Source organism: Paralichthys olivaceus, chromosome 20 (genome assembly GCF_024713975.1).
Source record: "Paralichthys olivaceus isolate ysfri-2021 chromosome 20, ASM2471397v2, whole genome shotgun sequence".
NCBI classification, from domain to species: domain Eukaryota; kingdom Metazoa; phylum Chordata; class Actinopteri; order Pleuronectiformes; family Paralichthyidae; genus Paralichthys; species Paralichthys olivaceus.
Genome location: NC_091112.1, coordinates 12543055 through 12564084, shown reverse-complemented (window position 1 = coordinate 12564084; position 21030 = coordinate 12543055). Strand labels below are relative to the sequence as shown.

The 21030-nt window shown below is 40.8% G+C and overlaps 1 protein-coding gene across 1 annotated transcript; it reads right to left on the bottom strand.

Moving 5' to 3' along the window:
• Positions 1 to 2940: 2940 nt before the first annotated feature.
• LOC109631865 (oxysterol-binding protein-related protein 3-like) lies at positions 2941 to 19755 on the bottom strand. Its single transcript, XM_020090894.2, has 22 exons — positions 19616 to 19755; positions 14005 to 14196; positions 13075 to 13191; positions 11838 to 11891; positions 11262 to 11375; positions 10965 to 11117; positions 10764 to 10854; positions 10429 to 10532; positions 10103 to 10192; positions 9452 to 9611; positions 9155 to 9279; positions 8931 to 9062; positions 8329 to 8422; positions 7593 to 7828; positions 6798 to 6935; positions 6058 to 6121; positions 5458 to 5536; positions 5148 to 5292; positions 4524 to 4668; positions 4315 to 4441; positions 3987 to 4109; positions 2941 to 3617 (listed from the first exon to the last, which is right to left on the bottom strand). The coding sequence occupies exons 2-22, from the start codon at positions 14065 to 14067 to the stop codon at positions 3521 to 3523; spliced, it is 2451 nt and encodes an 816-aa protein (XP_019946453.2). The 5' UTR covers positions 14068 to 14196; positions 19616 to 19755; the 3' UTR covers positions 2941 to 3520.
• Positions 19756 to 21030: the final 1275 nt, after the last annotated feature.

Genomic DNA, 21030 nt, shown 5'->3' with positions numbered 1-21030 from the left:
ATTGGTTTTGTGGTGGATTACAATACAGGGCTACAGTTCATTGTTCATGGTAATAGTGTTTCCTGCTTTGTGCCTCTTCAGAGAGATACAAATATTGGGTATTTGGAATGGGTAGTTTCAGTGAACAATCAGCCAAGGTAATCTGGCTTTGCATACAGTATGTTAGGAATGTAGACCACAAACATCTTACTAAGATCAGAGTATTAACCATAAAAACTTAGAACACTCTCTTCGACAAAATTAAAACTTATGATAGAAATGACACTGACCTACTTCAATTACTTCTGAAATTAGTTTTTCTTCAAATGTATTTAATGCAATGGATGGGGAACGTTGTTGTAACCTGTCAGTAGCAGATAAATTAAATATTATATATACTAAATCTGGGGGTGTTGTAGTTTAACTTGTAAGGGAATGGGCATTGAAGTAATGAGCACATCGATTACCTACTGTGTCTGAGAATCAGAACAATAGGATACAGTCCTTTAGTCCTCTTTAAAGGTCCCGCTAAAACACCTGCAACGGATGCAAGGCAATGAAAAATGTTAGTAAATCACAAGCATCTTCCAAATAAGACATCATATCTGAGAATTTGCATTAAGTGGATGACAATCATTTACAAAAGTTAAAAAGCCCAAATTGATTAGTTTATGCTGAATACTTTTTCAGGTTAAAATATTGACTGGCAGCTTTGAACAAAGAATTTAAATGCAAGTAATGGTTAAGGATGGAAGGAATGCAGGAAATGTCACAAATCTATTTTCTCTGTATACATTGAGATGGAAATGAATGATTTAACAACAACTCATCATCCTTGATTTTGTGACACAAATTTTCCGGTGATTTAAACAATAGTGTGGCGGTAATGGGCATTGAAGTTCCCTGGTAATTTGTATGAGGCAACATTCACACTCAGAAATAATCGTATCTATTAAAAGTTTAGGGAAGCAGTTTTCTGAGGTTATGCACCAAAGGTCTGGAGCAAACTCCCACCACAACAAGCTTCTGTCAAAGGTTTTAAGATACAACTCAATGCTTTTAATTAATTTGATCTGTTTTAGTTTTATTGCTAACGTGTTCTTACAGAACTCTAATTTTGTGTCTTTTATTGTCAAACACTTTGAGCTGCATTTTATATATGAAAGGTGACGTATAGATAAAATGTATTATTGACCCATTACAATTCACCCTTTGTAGTATCTGATCAGGCATGCGTGCATCACCCCCCTCGGCAGAGTTGGTCAGCAGACCCCCCCGGAGCTGCTGGTTTTGAGCCCATGTGACATTCGTACATCTCTGAATGTTTTATCAGAGTATATTCTCTAAGGTCTCCTACCGCAGGTTAACTCAATATCCACCCACCCCCCCAAAATACGAACTATTAAAAGTTTAGGGAAGCAGCTTTCTGCTGTTATGCAGTTTTAAGAAACAACTCAAGACCTATTTCTATGACCTTGTTTTTAATTAATTTGATCTGTTTTAGTTTTACCACTGACGTGTTCCTATTGAACTCTTATTTCATGTCTTTTATTATCAAACCCTTTGAGCTGCATTTTATGTACGAAAGGTGACATATAGATAAAATGTATTATCATCTACCCATTACATTAAAAGTTCAACCTGTCACTTTGACATACAATGTCCCTCTATTCTCTCTCCTGATGAACTGTAGTGAAGCAGTATAAAGTAGCAGCAGTGGAAGATCTAGGATTGATCTAAATCAGGGGCCATAAAGGGGCCACAATTTACACAGAGGGGCCAATTATATGTCCAAAATCCATGCCCAATTTCTGATTCAGTAAGGTGCACATTTGAGTCATTCCTTGTTTACTCTGTAGCTTTGAGCAAAGCCACACATCAATTAATTTATTTACAAAATTGTTCCTTGTTCAAGAACATTGTGTACTTCAAGAAAGCTTAGCTTGTTGGTATTTGTTATCGTGACTTTATTCTTTAAGACTACTGATAGGCACTTCAGGGGCTAATTCGATTTCAGCTGGGGCCAGTGCCCCCTCCATGTATCCACCCCTGAGTAGCAATAACTGGAAAAAACCCTGTAAAGTACAAGTGGCCGACCTGAAAACCCTTTGAGTAAACGTGGAATGTGAATGTAAAATGAACAGCATTGCTCACTATGCACCTGTTTCCACATTCACATCTCAGAAATGCAGCTGTGACCTACAGGACCAAGTCTGTGGCCTGTATGTCAATCAACGACATAAACATACAACCACATGGAGCCAGGTGTGAAACTCTCTGCAGGTAGAGGACATGGTGTTCTACCTACTGCGCCACATCTGCCCTTTAAACCTGACTAGGTTACCACTGCTGGCTAATAACATGCATATTGCCAAAACCCCATTTTTATAACATAAACTGAGGTTAAACACAAAATCACCTCACTGCAGTGATGCAGAAAGTGTAGTTCCATGCGACACCTCCTGACGATTACCCGCTGCAAGCTGCACCACAGAGGAAGTACTTTGTTTTTTGTGAGTCAGTCTAAATTGAAAGTATCTACATTTTTAATGCGGAATAGCCCCCATGTGAGTAACATTACGTTCATATTATCATTAAAGGGTTAGTTCACCCAAAAACTTCACTCATTATCTACTCAGCACTGTGGAGGGCTGGGTGAATGTTTGAAAAACACTTGTTGTTTGTTGTAGCAGCTGATACAATTGAAGTAACTGGTGACCAAGACTTCAGACGTAATTAAACAACAGAAAAAAAAATAACATGCCTCCATACTGCTTGTGTGGTGTCAACCCATCTATTTTGTTTGTGCTATGTTAAGGTGAAAATATTTATTACACTGTGGGAGGAATGAGCAACAAGCTGAAGCTCATTCTGTCACAAAAACCAAATATAGAGTTAAAAAAAGAAAGAAGTGAAGAATAAGTAGCTTTAAAAGTAAAGTAAGTATCACATAACCATAACTTGGCTGTTCATTGTACAGTTTATTTTCCTCTTTTAACATTAAGTATTATTGCTTTTGTCACATCAGTAAATAACTGTACCCACAGTCCTGACAGTCAAGACTGATTTCTACAAGGCAGCACACTGAAATAAGGCTGAAGTCCCTCTATTAGAATTCAAAGCTGAAATGCAAACATGTTTCTTTTCTCTGCAGTGAAGTCCCCAAACTGTACACTGACATCATCTAAATAAAAATCTTTTTGCATAACCGCTAAAGCAGCTGATTTGAATGCAGCCCTGCAATAAAAGGCACTTTGGTAAATGCTGAGATGCAACAGACGATAATGATATGAATATTTAGTCTACACAGACACTGTGTAAATTACAGTAATGATAATAAGAGGAGAAGGAGAAACAACAACAGAGGTTCTACAGGCTCTGCTCTGCCCTGAAACTGGAGGCAGGAAGTCCATATTAGTTTGGGTGGCCATGACATGGATTGATTCCTGATGACCAGGTCAGACACTTGGAGGCCAGTCTCAGTTCAGTTTTACACTTCCCTCCACTTATTGTAGTGGAGATGTTTCTGTGTACTCAGAGGTCACCATAACACAGGGAAGTCAATTTTGCTGAAGCCAGGGTCTCTACGTTGCTCCCAGTACGAGTTGCTGCTCACCCACAAGTCGTCCTTAGATTTCCTGTCGACACAACAAGAAATAAACCTGATCAACACATTTTCGATGACAAATCACTAATTGTTTACAACTGTCGATATTAAAGCAACACTATGCAACTTTTGTTTTATCATAAAACAGCGGCTTCAAAATTAGTTATGATGGATCACTGACTTGGAATAAAGAGAATGGTGCCACTTTTTATCACTCTTTATGATATGAGTGGTTACGATCTCCTGTGAGAAGCATGGAACTGACTGCCTTCTTATTTATGCATTCATTCTTTTTCCTTTTTTTTAAGATTATCATTATTACTTTGTAGAGATTATTGTGTCTGACTGCACACAGAGACTCGTGCAGAGAGAATGCACAAACAAGAAAAGAGCATCATACTTGAAAAAGCGGGGCTGGTGTGTCATGTTGTTCTCCTGCAGCACTTTCCTCCTCTCTCTCTGAAGCTGCTCTATCCTCTGTTTCTGCTCCTCAGCTGCTTCTGGGTTCCCCTCCTCCAGCAGCCTGGACAAAGGAGACAGAGAGAGTGATGATGAATAACAATAGAATTTGGTCTTTTTGGAGCACGCCATCTTTTGAAACCATTTGCCAAATGCAAAACAGGAAATCTTTTTTATTATTATTTTAATTTGTATGACTATTGCCATGGTTACGGTCAGGTTAGGAGTTACACCAGGAGGTAATGATCAACATTGTAGACAGTGCCAACCTCTGGTCCGGCCTGAGGCGTGTGTCTGTAGGGGGCAGCAGAGGTCTCAGGGTGGAGTCCAACTCATTCAGCTCCACTGCAAACTGGGTGAAGCCATAGTACTGCTCCTGGTCCACTGGCATGAGGTCTACATACACACATATACAAATTAGCAGCTGTCATGTCAAGAATGTTTTTCGACTGAACTACTATCGAGTAAAATCACTCACTTGCTCTCCAGATGCACGTGGCAGAAGGCGGGTCTCCTTTAAACACAGACTCGTGCCATTTTCCAAAAAGGGAGTGTACAACTTTGCCATTTGAGTCGGTAACCACGGCCTCTATCTCGTTCACTGTGGAGCTCCATGATTTTGCCTGAAAAGGTAAAAATCTTAAAATACGAAGTGCATTTAAAACAACAATGTAAAAAAAATGCTGAATGATTTAGGTCTGTGTCACTGAGGATTAGAGTTGTGGTGTGCAGTAATTTTTATTTCTAACTTATATGTTTTTCTATTTTTGGTAAGACAGTGTAAAGGTCTGTTTGAGTGGGCAGCACTTTTTTTTTCACAACAGATTGAAGTATCTGCTCATAGAATGACAATGCTAAAAATCAAGTGTCTAATACCAGGCAGAGACAGCTACTGATTATAAGTACCTGGGAGTCACATGTGACTGTGACTGATCAAAACATACAAACTAGGAAGAAAGAACAGGCTGGTACAGTTTGTGTCCACTGAAGGACCAAGTTCAGATTGGAAGACATGTTCACCATTACTTCTTTCTTGTCAACAAACAGAATAAAAATCAGAACAGACATTCACACGTGATATAAAATATTTGTCTTTCCTAACCTTGACAAATGTGACTTTACACTGGCAAGCGTCACTGTTGATATTTTTGATGGCCATCTCTCCGTAGTGTTCGATCCAGCGTTGCCCGCTAAGGATGTTGTGGATGCAAGACGTCACTTTGTTCCACTCATAGTGGTCCCCAAAGCTGCAGAAATTACACATAAACTATACTTAGCCGGTAAAAAGAATAATGTTCTGTTCCTAGTACTGTGCATGGTGGTGTGGACTCTGATGTTGAAAACACGAGTGTATACACATATGCACGTGTAAACACACCCACACACACTGGGTAAAGGAGTGAAGGACTTACGCAGGTAGTGTGACATGTGTGGTTCCCATGGGAACAATTTCCATGGATTTGCCCCAGAATTTATTTTTCCATCGGACATCTAAACGAGAATTGAAGAAAAAGTAACAGGTGAGCTCTTGTGACAATGGAAATCACAATACTATCTTAATTTGGATCTTCAATGGGTTTTCTTCTGGTCTCTTCAGCAAACAACAGTGTCTTTTTATAAACCAGCGTCTTTATTCATGTGCACAATCAGGAATGCAAACAAGGCAACAGTCTGCAGTTTCTCTGACAATCATTGGTTACTCAGTAGTTTCTGAACAGACATTGTCTGACTTAACAAATGGCGTCTCATGGATATAATCTGCACAGCGATTTTGTTATAAAATAAAAATAACAAGTATTTAATTATTACACAATGGAATATTAAAGAGATCACCAAGATCACAAAGTTAAATGAGGTTCCTGAAATCTTGCACAACACCAGTTTTCACATTAAATATAAACGTCAGCACATAATAATCACTCAGAAACAAAGGTGTGGCGCCACTGAAGCAATTTTCATATAATCCGAGCACAGCAGAGGGAAAATGTTATGTTAATTCAAGACATGCTCACCTTGCCAAAAGGAGAAGTTCCTTGAATCAGAGTGACATGCTGACACAGGCGGGTGATGACTCACCTGGGAAATAGAGAGAAGAGATACAAAATGAGATAAAGGCACCTCATCCAAAACAATGCACACTGTAGCTCATGAAGCTGTATTCATCAATCAGTGAAACACAAACGCCTGGAAAGGTGTACGTTTTTAAAGAGCTATAAACCATTAATACACACATTTTACGAGATCAGTATAATCAATGTAAATAAACACGACCACCGCAGAGACGACTGGCAAGTCAGTGCAGGATTTCTAGATTGGATTTAGTTTGAAGCCTTCTCAGTTGCTTTAAAGCATACAACAGGAAGAGGGCGCTGTTCTTACAGTGCACAAGATCTTCATTGATAGGTCGGACATGTGAAAACCTAACAACTGTGTGACAATTAAATTGCAAATGACCAAAGCTGCTTTCAGACATTTTGCTGAAATTTTCCAGAGGGGGTGTATGTGCAAATGTCTGAGTCAGTTAACCTTAACATCATCTGGAACCTTCAAACTCCGGAAATTGTCTGGCCCCATTTATATTATTTAATAATAATATAAATGGCTAATTAATTAGCAGGAAAATCAGCCTGATCTCAATCTATTAATATATTAAATTCAAAATGTAAAACATTTTCTTGAAAGCTTGTGTTACTTCTTATTCCCAGGCAGTAAATGGTGCGTTGTGTGTGTGTGAGAAAACTGTGACCTCTACCTGTTCAGCTATAAACCTGAAGCCCTTATCAGGTCTGTCACACTCGTACGTCTCTCCCAGGACGGGGTTAAAGGGTTTGCTACCTGCTCGATGGAAGCTGGATGCATAAGCAGATATTGCAAATGTAGCAACATACACCTGTATAGAAAATCAGAGAGGAGAGGTGAGTGTCTGAAACCAATTTGGAAGCGTGTAAATGTGTTTGTTAACAAGTAAGCATAAGTAATAGTACATATCTGTAGTGTGTACAGTATTTATACAGTATGCTGATGTGTGAGACTTGTGTATTGGATATTTTTGTGTGTTTAGCAAAGGGTTTGTCTTTTTGACTGTGAACTATAAATATCCTGGGTTGACCAAAAAGTCATAGAAACAAAAAAAGATGAGTGAAAGCTCAAATTGTATTTCGTTTGATTTAATGAAGCCTTTAACAGAACGAAAAAGACAAACATAAGAGTTTAAAAAGCTGCTTGAGGAAGAGCACTGAACACATTTCCTATTTATAATTTGCTGCAGTCACTGTATTACCTGTTCACTTTTGCTGACGTGAACATCAGAGAACTGAAAAAATATCTTTATTTTCTGCGAGCTCAAACCTTATAATTTTCTTAGCGGTATCATAAGAGTTTGTGACAGTGCTCATGTGAGAATAGTTTATGCATATTAGATGCATAATCACATGTGTATAAAAGGACTCAAGTTTTTACGTAGAATTTGTACATGTATACGAGGCTCCATCTTCCCTCTGCAGATTTATACATGCAGTTTATCATGTGTGTTTTCTTTTCATCTCACCATCCGTTGGTAAGGGTCTTGCGTCTGGTTGGCAGTGTCCAGCAGCTCGCTGTATTCCAGCTCCTCACACAGCCTCTGCAGGGTGTTGAGCGGCTCATTGAGCTGCACTGGCATGGCCACCTTGGACAGGTCCTTCCCAATGTTGTTCCTCAGGATATTCCACAGGCTCACGCTGCTGGCGGGACATGGGCAGGGCAACGCGGAGCGCCGGCGAGTCAGGGTCACCACACTGCTGACTGGAGGAGGGGAATGTCGAGGGAGGGGCGATGAGACGATAAGGAAAAGGAAGGTATTTTTAATATTTGATGTTGTAAAGTCTCTGATGTCCAACACTTATGAGGATGGAGCGATAGGGGAACCTCGGTATGCACTCTACTGAGTGATATGGTAATTCAATGAATGTTTCCTCATGGAGGTAAAGATTCATGCAGAGAAAATATAGAGGAAACAACATCTGCAGCAGTGAATTAATGATGCATGTCAGCAGATGTTTCGTCACGTAAACATGTCTGGAAGTCGGGAGTAGATATGTTTAGCACATTCTCTCAGCAAGTGAGTAGTTTCTCTGATTCCAGATATTCATAATTGATTTCCTGTGTTAAACTCACAATAGGACACACAGAGGCTGAGCTGCAGTCACACTCAAGTGCCCCTCTGTGACAGAATAAGGTCCCTGTATTTTACTGTTGTACTCAAGCACACATACGCAGACACAACTTGCTACTGTACTATATACCAGAGTTGTGTCTCTCACTGCCTCCCTCATTGCTGTAGGTATCCATGGAGACACTGTCACTGACATCACTGATGTACGAGTCATCGTCGGACACCTGGAGACAAAAGGAAATCAATGGTGAAAGGTCAGAAAGTATCCAAAGCACAGGATCAAACATAAACCAATGACTCTCCAGTCAATAGAAAATAAAAACAGCGGTTTACTGTACATTTGTAGATGCAGGTATGAGTCAAGTTAAGACCCAGTTGTAGGACTAATAAAACAGATTACTTTATCTGCACAACTAGCTGTTGATTAGACTTCATTTTTATTAGACGATTATTTCTGTGCTGAAAAAAACCCTCAGTTCATAAAAAATGTATTTATAAAGAAAAGATTCTGAATATCTACAGCTTGTAACATGTAAGCAGACGCTGTTGTCCACTTCCCTCTGTTATAATTAGAAACAGGATATTTTCGTATCCAAAAATGTGTCACCTTGTTGTCTGGGAGATTTATTTTTTCCTCCAATTTCTCACATTTCTCAGTAAATTGTAAGATCCCAGCATTTAGCTTTTAACATGAACTATCGGAGGAGGACGAGTTAAAAAATAGTATCTGACCTCATTCTCAGAGGAGGAAGAGGAGAGAAGGTACTCCTGAGCGTCATAGAACTCTGATACCGACTCAGGGATAGATGCTCTGCTGTCATTGGACGCCTGGTGGACCAAGGAGTGGGAGCCGCCTGGACATTCCTGTTTAAATGATGAGAAACCAATTATGTGGTAAAACATGATTGTGGTGTGATTGTGCAGATTTGAGAGTTCTGAATCACAGAGTCACTCACTGAGGTATAAGCAGTCTTTAAGCCCATGACCTGCACTGGCTGTGGGGGCTGCATGTCCATGGTGTGCCTCAGTCTGTCTTTTTCTGCTACCAAGGAACTGAAGGCTGATTTCAGTGTGGTGTGGACTGCAGTGAAGCAAATGCCAGGGACAGAAACAAAGATTTATAGAGTCTTGTATAGAGTCGTCATGGAAACTAGTGTATCTCACCATACAGAAGCAAAAAACAGCATATTTTTTTATGGCTAAAGTAAATAGATAATCTGAGCAATCTTGTGATGACTTAGCCAGGGACTCACCGTTGTTTGCCAGCCTGCAGAAGTCCACCTGAAGACGGGACACATCTGTAGGAGAGTCTGGAGATTCAGGACAGGCCTCTTGGGTATTTGAGTCAGTGGTGGACAGGTTGGGGTTGGAGGCATGAAGACGAGGGGAATTAGAGGAGATACAGCTCGGGACCTGGGGGACAAACACAGAAAAAAGGTAAAGTAAAAACCATTGTTTTGCTTTCATTCTCACACTATAATGCTTGTTGATTTCAAATAGAGGGGTGCTCAGAGTGCAGACATCTGCCAAGGCTAATGCCCTTGCCATTTCAAAGCAGTGTTTCCTGGTAATTGCCCACACTGTGGCGGCCAGCCATGTTCTAATATGTCCTGTCACAGTTTCAGAATTAACCAAAAATTGTTGATGCTTCGCAGCTCAGTTTGGCGGAACAAGTACGTAGGAGAGGAACGAGTAGATAAAAAACTGCGAAAAGAGCTCCAGCACACTGTCCAACTTGCAATCATCATCATCAGTTCAAGTACCGAAACATCACTGCATAATAAATGACTGATTGCAAGTTGGACAGTGTGTGGGAGCTCTTTTGTGTTTTAGTTGTTTCACATAATAACATGAGAAAACATAACCTGCATGGCAGAGGTAATAATAATGAAAATGACACGTACCTGTAGTGTGGCTTTGGATTCTTTTCCACTGTTTTTGGATCGCCACCTCCTCGGCCTCTTCTCTTTTTTTGGAATGTCATACGTACATGCCTATGATAATAACAAAAACATATTAGGGGTAGGAAAAAAATGTAGTTTCAAAACTGACCCGAGCACCAGAAAATATTACATTAATTCCAAGATTCATATTTTGCATATTACTCGACTGTTCTGTTACACCAACAAAGACGGCAAATGCATTTTCATTGGTAATCAGCTCTAATAAAGACAAATAATGTGTCCACATTTTACATCATGGTCAACTTCATGTGAGTGTCTTTGTTTACCTGGAGTGCACTGATGGCTGGAGCTGAGTATGTGCGGTGGATGACCTCCATGCTCTTAAGCAGCAGGTTGAGTTCAAGCAGGTACGATTCACATTCCTCCAAGTCTGAGACAGAAATGAATTATTATCAGATGAAAGTTGGGGGTGAATGCAGGCAGTGAGCCTCGAGCCAAGGTATCATGTCACTGCAGACCAGAGATGGACCTGTGTCTACTGTCTTTTGACCCTGGAGTGAAACCCAGATGTTAGTGGGGGGGGTTCGGCCAGTGGAAAAGGGGCTTTAGTAAGGCAAGAAAGAAAAAGGACAAACAAACTAAACAATAAAAAGCAAACAACCTTTGCAGCACTTTTTCATGTCCTCTGATGAATGGAGCCAAGAGCTGACCTTAGCCTGGTGCACTGACGCCTGCTTGGTAAGAGTAGCTCTCTGTTTGAGAGAAAAAGAGAGATAGATGACAACTCCACATACCAAGTGCATGAAATCTGAGAGTGAGAGCAAAAACGTGTTTCCTACAAAAAGGCACTGCAACAACTTACTTTTCTCAGAGAGTCACTGAGGGAGGGGGAGGATGAGCCGTGGGGGTGGAAGAGGTGCCTCTCATGGGGATACATGGCAATCTCGTTCTGCCGATACACACGGTGATAACGGAGTTTTGACACCCACTCCTCGAACAGCTCCGGAGACTTCACCTGGGTGCCATAAAGTCATATTAGGAGCGGCAACTTGGAGAAAAGTGCAGTGAGTGTGTTTGTAGGAAGCAGACACAGGAAATATAAGGAAGACAACGTGTAGGTGTTGAGACAAATAGACTTGGCTCATATACAGTACAATACCTTTAGGTGATAGATGTTATCCCCTGTGTCCAGGTCAATGCACATGGCTTTTTTCTTTATTGACATGACAGACAGGCCGACATCTATGCAGCCATGAAGCTTTCCCTTCTTCAGCTGTGCAAAAACAACTTTGTTAACATGTTTCTGTGTAAGAATGCCCCCCCCCCCCATCTTTACTCAAGAGCATGGTCTTACAATAAGAGAACAGGACTTATTGATTTCATGTTCAGAATTTGTAATGCTCTTGGTTTTTTTCTGCAACAAATCTGTCAAAATTCACCGACCAATAAAATGCCTGGTGTGGTGTTGACAATTAAAAATTGTCCCACCCCTCGTTGTCCAATACCGGCGGTTACAGGAATCTCAAAGAAGTAAAACAAACACGCTCCTACCGTGAAAGAGCTGAAGCTGGAGCGCAGGCACTGTGTTTAAGCAATAGTTTGAGTGCAAGTACATTGTTTTGGGTGAAAGAATCACAAGATCTGAATGTGAAATCAACAAGTCTGCATTCTAAAGAAAGGAGAAAAAAAAAATCATAGATCGACAAACACATTATGATCTTGATGCAATACCTACATCAGTTCCACGCTTTGCATACTTCAAGATGCCTTTCTCCAACAGAAAGTATCTCTATGTGGGAAGAAAACAAACTCAGTCTGCATTCATTCATACGCTGTCCATTTGTTGCCCTTCTGGAATAATAGATTTATTGCACTCTTTGGTTATAAAATAAGACCCCAGTAAAAAGGAAGGTATGCAGACATTATGCAGTTTTGCACCAATAACTCAACATGCCCTTGACTTTACCTTTTAAATTTCAAAACAGCAGCCATGAAGCAAGTGATATAATAACCAGAGTTTACAAGCACAGTTTGCTCACTTCAGTTTTACAATGGAAAAGACTATACTTTGACATTACGTGAAGTCTCCTTTGGGGTTAGAATATTGTCTATAAATGTGGTAAATCTGTCATGTTGCAAGACAGAAGTTGCCATGTATGCATGAACACACTCACAGAGAGAAGAGGGGGAGGAAGATGAGTCAGGGTTACAGTATAATCAGCAGGAAATATAAAAGTATGAAAAGAAGGAAATAAAGAGGATTATAATGGTGAAGGGGAGGAAATGCAGAAATAGCTTGGAGGTATTAAAAGAAAGCAGGTTAGAACTCTAGTTGGAGATTTAGGGTGGAGTTAAAGCATTGTTGGTTCAGTCTGGATACCAGAGGGAAAGAAAGTAAAATCAAACTAGTGAACAGTACTTCTCTCAAAAAGTAGAAGTATTAATGGAAATAACATGCTTCGTCTTACGCCTGGGCCTCACTTCGTCTCACACAGGTCTGTTGTCCACATAGGGAGCATGTTTGCTGCAGAGTTGCTAAGGGAGGTTTCTGGTATGACTACTGTATTTCCTTGAATAAAAGTCTATGTACACAACTACATGCAAGGACTCAACAGTATGCTTGGCTCATGCAAGCAGTGTGGCTGCTGGTGGTAACCTGGTGGGGCTAAATGAAAAGCAACGCATTCTGCAACACACAGGCGCTGCACATGCATGTGGCCCAGGCGTTAAGAAGCACAACTACACACGATGATCACAGTGCAGGATATTAAAAAAAGTCTGCTCACACATAAAAATATATATAAACAACCTCAGAATGTGAGCAAACTGCAGCTCATTGTCTGACATGTATCTGTATTAAAAAGCTGAGGGGTTCATTATGAGATGGCACCAGGGTGAGTGTTATGTAACATGTGGTGCCTCACTGCTGTTGCTGCTGTCTGGAGTTTTAACTGGACAGGTCAGGTACTGACCTTATGCCATCCCTTCATGGGCCACTTCCTCCTCTTGAGCAGGAAACCCTCCTGCCTGTCAGGCTCCTGCATGCTGGCAGGAACCCCTCGGAGCCCCTCCACAATCTCCCAGCTGTCCTGGAGCGAGACATACGAGGATATTTATTACTGCATGGGTTAGACAGCTAAATGACAAAGTTATAACACAACATATAAAGTGTAATCAGGAAAAATATTGTCATCATCGTCACAATGCTTTATTTAAAATGTTCTGTCTTCTAATGTTTTATAGGTTTTTTTGTAGGTAAAAAGTCTGCAAAGTTAAACAGCCATCGTCATAGCACCTCACCATGGTGAAGTCACAATGCCACACATTTGCATAATGCATTCCCAGCGGCTAGTCTGGCATGCCCTCTAACAAAGCCAGGTACAGCGAGAGCAGGGGCCCACATTTCCTACATGCGCTGGAAGTGATTGACCAGTCACAACAGAGTGGACCAGCTGACTAATCAGAGCAGACTGGGCTTTATCAGAGACAGGGTTTCAGATATAGGCTGAAAACAGGGACTACGACAATGGACAGTACGAGGAAAGTGATGTATTTTCTGAACTTTAGAGCGTGTAAACCTTTTCAAGTAATAATACAAATTAAAATGAACCTGAATGTGAGTCTCCTTGAGGTGCAATACTGTGGTAACTGCAATATCAGTTGTCAAAACTGTTTTATTTCACTTGAAGCTCTTTATAAAGGGTGTGGTTTGCTTGTGTGGTTTAATTACAAACATAAATCAATTATATCTAACCTGCTTCATATCCTAAGGGACACTGCAGTACAGTGTATTTCAAATGAGCAAATCTGAGGTTAGTATGAAGTGAGAGGAAAAACAAATGCTGAAATGCGTACTTTTTATTCACACAGACATATCGACACGTGTAGAACCACAATCACACCTGGTTGCTGTCTTGTTTGGAGGAGCTGCTGCTGTCGCTGTGAGTGGGCGATGGCGATGTCATCTTCTTGCGACTTCACCTCCTTGTACCCACTGTTGTTGTGTTTCTGTGAAAACCGCAGTAACGCAGATCACAGCGAAGCCGCCAGGAGCATCACTCTGACCTTTGAAGGCCACGCCACAACAGTCAGCACTGACGAGAAAGGTTAAAACAAAGTGATGTCAGAGCAGCACATTTTAATAAGAGAACAGAAGCAACACACAGGAACTGACAAATAAAAACCTAGGAATCACTTACTCACTGTGTCTCTCCACAGCCTAACTGTGGATATAAAATCCCCAAAGTCCAAAGCAGCTTTGTTTTAAGGAAGCAGGACAGAAATATCCTAAATAAAAATACATGAGAGGCCAATAAGCCTTTATCATGAACACATACATTTCAGGTTTCAGGCTACAATTCACACTGGAACATGCAGAGTATCATACAAATCTGCATATGATCTACTGGATCTTTAACTAACCTCAACCACTGGCTCACTTCCAGCAAATTCCTCCCCAGCCATCTCCTCTTCGAACATTTGAGATTTAAATTTTATACAGTTCTTTCATGTGCTGAATAAATGTTGTGAATCCCAGCCTCTGCTGGAGTGCATGATCATAAAAACTGTCTAAACTCACCAATATTTAGTAAGAGCTTTGTTATATGACTTTACATAATCACAGAGCTGTAGTGTTTTATGAGGTGAGATAATGTGATGTAACATCATGGCCTTCCCCTACTTGTACTGTATGCGATATGTTGCGCCTATATGTGTTTTACAGCCACTTTCTGTGTATGCTGATACTCTTTAAGACTGGAGTCAATGTGGCTGTGTGGACGTGTACTGGTCATGTGAGCCAGGCACATCCCTGTCTGTTGGAAAAACACTGTAAGGGAATGCCTGTGGTCTTTGTCTGTGCTCACATGCATGCAAATGTGTATAAACAGTTGATTTTTAAGCATGCCGATATGTACATGTGCAAACAGTCGGGTAGTTTAGGTTTGTGTGTATTTGTGTTTGTTCTACAGTTCCCAGGGGCTCCGCTTACAGTCAGTACCAAGCCCTAAACATGAGTCATCAACAGGAAAGAATGTGCTCCATGCCTCGATACCCCAGACACACCATAACACACGGCTAGCTACCGTCAACACGCGGCTAAAAGCAGACAGGAGCACTTGGATGATTTCACATACTTGCTTACTTTGTGGCTCTGAAGAGACTAAAAGGACAGACAACATTTTCTTGAAAAAGTTTCAATTGATAAACTTGGGGAGATTGAATTGTCTCAACAAGCTGTTGTGTTCAAGCAGTGACATGCCTGCAGTGCTTTGCTGTCTGAAGCTTTACAGATACAAATTGAGTTCAGGAATTCATTAAACATCACTCCTGCATAGTGTGAACACATCTGTGAGTATGTAGACTTTAAATTACAAAAGAGGCATACAGCCATAAAACATTCAGGACATGCAGCACATTGTAAGAGCTCAAGGCCTCAATGGAACATTTCCAGCCTTGGCTGAATTCTTCCAAGAATACACCCATGATTATACACACAATAAGTGGTGAGTAAGGGCAGCAGCACCATGCACCGCTTTACATAACATGTTCATCAAACTTTGAAATAGCACACTTCTTTAGAGCACAGCCTCAAACATGACCTGAGCACAGATGCACACATTTCTGTTTCAAGGGTCACTACTTTGTGCGTCTCACTGGCTTAAAAGATCGCGTGGAAGCTGTGTGTTAATGTGTGTAATAGGTCCTGCCATGGATGTGCAGTGAAATCTGTAGATGAACCTGGGAGATGAGAGTCTCTGAACATCCTGTCGAGTGCCCTACTTACCTCGACTGAGTGATTACTGTAATATCGTACACTCCGGCACTGTAAGACTAGAAGTGGCAGGGGTTTTGCCTTCGGCCTTGCATAATTAGAGTCAATTATTAATAGTGCGTTTTTTCTTTCACTACACTGAGGGGAGTTTTCCTTCCACTTGTCTCATTCATAGCAACCGAAATACCAAGCCTTCTGGAAAGGCCCACCTCTTAAACAACTTACAAAATAAAGCTTTGCTCCAACAAACACTGCAACAACAAAGACATACAGACTGAATTTCTCAGGACTGCAGCTTTTAGACAGACTAAATCAAAAAGCAAGTGCTTGTTCTAAACCAGCCTGTTTTGAATGGACTGTTTATTTGGCTGTGGCAATGCTGGTTGCAGCTTTCTTTCTGAACTGCATGTAAAAACTGGCTGCAGGACTCAGTCCACAGAACCCTGAAGTTGGGGCAGTGCTGCTGTACAAACAGCTGTTCACTTGTTTATTCAAAGCCCAGTAAGGCTCCACTCAGTATACAGAAACCCAAACTGGAGAATCGGGAATGCGCCCGTTGTAGTGAACGCACGGTTGTTGTGAGTGACAATGTCATTTATATTATGAGTCCCAGTCGATACAGAGCTCTGATCTCCTGTTTATTCAGAGTTTATTAACCTTGAATGTATCATGTGTCCAAATCACACCAAATTGGACACTACACTTCCTGTAGCCCATTAAAAAAATACACACCCCATACAAGAGTGAAGGCCAGAAGATGAACGAGACATGCAAACCACATACAGAGATTTCTAGATGTATTAATTAGAAGATAGATTCAAAGATTGAATAAAATTCAACAACAATCCAGTTTACTTTTTGAGTTGAAGATGACTACAGGCAACACATTTAGTTTATATTTATAGAAAGCCCCATGGCTTACATGAATGGAACCCTCCTCTGTCATTTCCGCGACAGTCTCTTAAGGCAACATGGCTGAAGCCGGGAAATTGTCGGGCTGGAGTTTGCAGTCCTGGCATGACAAACACTCATGCATTGACTTAGCAGCCAGTCCATCTGCTTTCTGACTAAACACATCCTTGCAGCCGCAGGACTGCAGTCAAACTGAATGTCCACATAGTTGTACATCGTTCTGATTACTCCATTACTGGCAGAGTGGGATGGCAAAAAGGTCAGCGATGATGGCCCATCTGTGACTCTCCATATAATAAAGCAGCAGACTCTTCCGGTAAAGCTTCTTCATAGATTTATGGAGTTAAAGCTGTGCATGATCCACTGATTATCAGGCCGAAAGCCTGCATTAAATAGATGCACATCTGGCAACATTATCTGGTTATTTCATACAACCAAACCCAAATTCTATAACAAAATAGTGTGATGGATGTGTGACAGCATATGATTTCTGATTGGATGGTGGCAGGAGCTTATCTGACCTCTGATCTCATCTCTGACAGACTGTAGCTGTTAATAGCACTGGCTTGTTAAACAACATTTTTCATCTGAAAGTTGCACAGTGCCTGTATCTGCAGGCAGAGTAAAACTAATGCGGGCATCAGGGAGTGATAAAAGAGGTAAAAAGTTGCCTCAATGTGACATTCAATTGTCAGTTACTTTGAAGTGCACTCAAAGAGAAACTGGAAGAGAAGAGGCTTGAAAACTAGCATGCCCATAGATTTCTGGCCCAGGCATTTTTTGAAAAGCTGCATTACAAAAGATGTATTTCTGTCTCTTTCCTGCTGAGACAAGGGACACATTGTGTTACTGCTCAATCACGGGTTGCTATGGATACAAAAAAACGAAGGCAAGAATATATTCAGATTGTTCTTTATGAAAAATCTGAGGGCATAAACATTCTACTATTTATAGAACCTGTGCCGCTACCAGCAGAAATGTGATTTTGCATGAGTCTCTGTGTCGACAAGCCAGCGTGGCTCGAAGTAAGGCATCCTATAACCTTATGAAACCATAAGAGGTAACAGGCGTGCTGTTCTCGGAGTGGCCACTTGGAGTATTAGTCAAGGCAGGAGTGCTCTGTATTTACCAGCTTTTAAGTGGGTGTTGTGTAAAAGGGGAGAGTGACACAGAGATAACTCGCTGAGTCACGTTGGCCACGCTGGATGTTTATGCTCAGAAATGTTGCAGCAGGGAGAAATATTTTGGCTGGACAGTGATCAGTCCAAGGACTTGAAACTTATGCCTGTGACAAAATCCTCTTTAGCTTTTGCTCACTAGAGTGCAAGCGGTGGGCAGACCCGTGGAGCTTGCATTGATTTCTCTACATCTTGTTAAAGGTCACTTCAACAGAGCAGATGAATACCAACACATGGGCGGCTGGATAGCTGGACGGACTCTTCTTGTTACGGTTCTGCATACTTCTGCAACTAAACTTCCATTTATCCTCAGTTAGTTTCAATTATCAATTATCTAGTTGATTAACCATTAGGGCAATGAAATGTCAGAAAGTTCCCAAATCCCCAGAGCCCAGGGTAACATCTTCACCTAACAGACCAAACCCCAAAGATATTCTGTTTAAAATGATATTAATAGGAACATACTCACATCAGAGAGGCTGGAAAAAGATAATCTTTTTTTTGTTACAAACTTACTCACACACATCATTGCTTTGCATTAAAAATAGCTGCAGATTATTTTTGTCAGATATTTTATACACTAATCACAGTGCCACTGACAGTGGATTATGCTTTTTAGAGAGAAATGATTTGTAGTTTAAGCCATATTGATTCCTTCATTATTTCCTCTCAGGTATAAACCTATAGACATATACTATATCTAGCACACAGTGTGAAACCAAATACAATAGTTCACCCATTATTATTAAGGTTGGGTGATGAATTGAGTCTTTCAGTCATTCTGTGTTCTAATCACTAATAATAATAATAAAAATATATATAAAATAATATAAGGTTTATAGCAAAACTTTAAAATATAAAAGCCTCAATTACATTTAATTGTCGTAAGGGTTTCATGACAACATCTTAGGAATGATTGCCTTTTTATTTATTTTGGACAAAATATCGATATCGAAAATATCGATTTCGGGTCCAAAAGAATCCATTGGGTCTGGTTCTATTTAAATTTATAGAAAACTACTCAAATCTAAACAGTTGCCTGTTTGTGTAGATGTACTTCTCAGTTCATGTAATCCTGTAGGAGACACACAGATCTGTGTTTACATAAAATAAAAACACAGCCATTACTGAAAGTCACTCAACAGACAGCAACTCTGGATGAATTCAATCAAACCGGACTAGCAAGATTACATCCTGAACTGAATCTCCGTGTGTAATTTGAACTCACTGAGTAAGTGGTGAATGAGTTTGTGCCCTGTCAGCACAGGAACCAGGAATGAAACAGTTCCTAATGGGGGCAAACTCCACGGAGAGAGAAACACAGGTGTCCGCCGCCCTGATTCAAACTTGAACAACATGTCCAGCAATAAAACATGTGCTCGTTTTACAGCCTCGACAAAAAAAAAACTCACAATAAACACGATGCACGGACACACACACACATTAACCGAGGCGGGACACGTCAGGAGGAAGTCCATTAACTATTCTATCGAGAGCGGTGTCTCATTTCAGCAGTCACACACACACACACGACCCGGAGCCGCTGTCAACTCCGCCGCTGAATTCACCCGGAAGTGAGGCGGTAACAGCCAGACACACAGGGGTGCAAACTCCCACCAGTCCCGGGTGTTAGTGAAAATAAAAGCTTACGGTTCCGCGGCGACGGCTACAGCATCTTCACCCCGGTGGAGGAGACACTCACGGCGGCTGACGGACTTCAGGATCCTCGCTGCACTGACCGAGCGACGCGTTGTGGACGGGGAGGGGTTGGCTCGGTGGGCGGAAGAGAGTGGCGCTCGTCACAGCCAATCGCAATCGATGGTTTAGCAAAGGAGGCGGGGTAAAAAGCAGAGGCGGATTCTTCGGGCCCCAGTCGTTTTAAACAGAGCGTAAATGTGACGTAGGCAACAATGCGAAGGAAAAAGAGGAAGGTGTGAGTCGTAAATTCCAGCTGTTAAAGTGACGTAAAGTGACGTGAACACAGATTTAGTTAGGTATTGTTTTCATGTATTATTGTGTGAGGTAAACTACAGTGCTACTTATACTCACATGTGTATAGCCCATAGCTTCAAAAGTCAGAGAAACTCAAACGATCAAGTTACAGATAATGTACATTAAGAAAATCAGGGATGCAACAAAATAACGTATTTCCCCCCCGTAATTGTCACTTGTCATAGTATTTATCTATTATTCTATTATCATCAAGTGAAAAGGGTCCCTTAACAATTACCTAAAGCTTGTGTCTGTTTTGAGCAAAGCGTAAGGAGGTTGAAATCACAAAATACATCAACAAATCACAAAACACATCACCAAATTACAAAACACACTGGTAAATAAGAAAGCACAACAGCAAAAAAGAGAACTCAACAGGAAGTGAGAAAACATAAGGGCAAATGAGAGAACACTACAACCAATAAGAAAACACAACAAAACCTTTTTTGACTGAAGTTTATGAAATGTACCATTATGTTTTCTTGTTTCCTGTTTTATTATTTGTTTTTTGCTGTTGTGATTTGTACTTCAGGGCCACTGTACCAAGGACAAAGACAAAGCAGGTCTATTGTTGCTGTAACCAGGGAATATTTAGTTGCTAATCGCTATTCTTGCATTCATTACAGACACATGATTTGACAATTGTCACTTTTGTTATTTAGTTATTTTATTATTTTGATGTTATTACCAGTGATGTGTTATTAGGAGCACGTTGTGTATAAACCAGTGGGAAAACAGTATGTCCTAATAATCTGTCTGGTCACGTTGCTTCACAACATGGCGCAAATTCCAATGACAGATTGTTTTGTGCCTCCTCAGAAACCCTGGTTGCAAAAGATGTCTTTACCCACAAGTGCTAACTGTTGTCTGAAATGATGAGTAAGTGATAGAAGTTGTGTGATTGCACCCAGGCGGAATGAGCATCTGGGTAAGCCATGAGCATGTGTTTGTGTGTTTCCACTCAGTGTCTGTCTTTCTCAGACAAAGTCATTTTCCTTGTGTATTCTTCCCTGCTGGGTCAGTTCACTTCCATTATCCTTGCAGCATTCTAATCCACCTTCATGCTTGAATAT

Excerpts from the sequence above, each read along its gene's own strand:
- LOC109631865 (XM_020090894.2), bottom strand. The coding sequence starts at position 14,067 with ATGACATCGCCATCGCCCACTCACAGCGACAGCAGCAGCTCCTCCAAA. Across the intron at positions 9,280-9,451 it reads CTGCAGGCTGGCAAACAACG|TCCACACCACACTGAAATCA; the intron begins GTGAGTCCCTGG and ends GCTTCACTGCAG. Across the intron at positions 5,293-5,457 it reads ACACATGTCACACTACCTGC|CTTTGGGGACCACTATGAGT; the intron begins GTAAGTCCTTCA and ends TAATTTCTGCAG.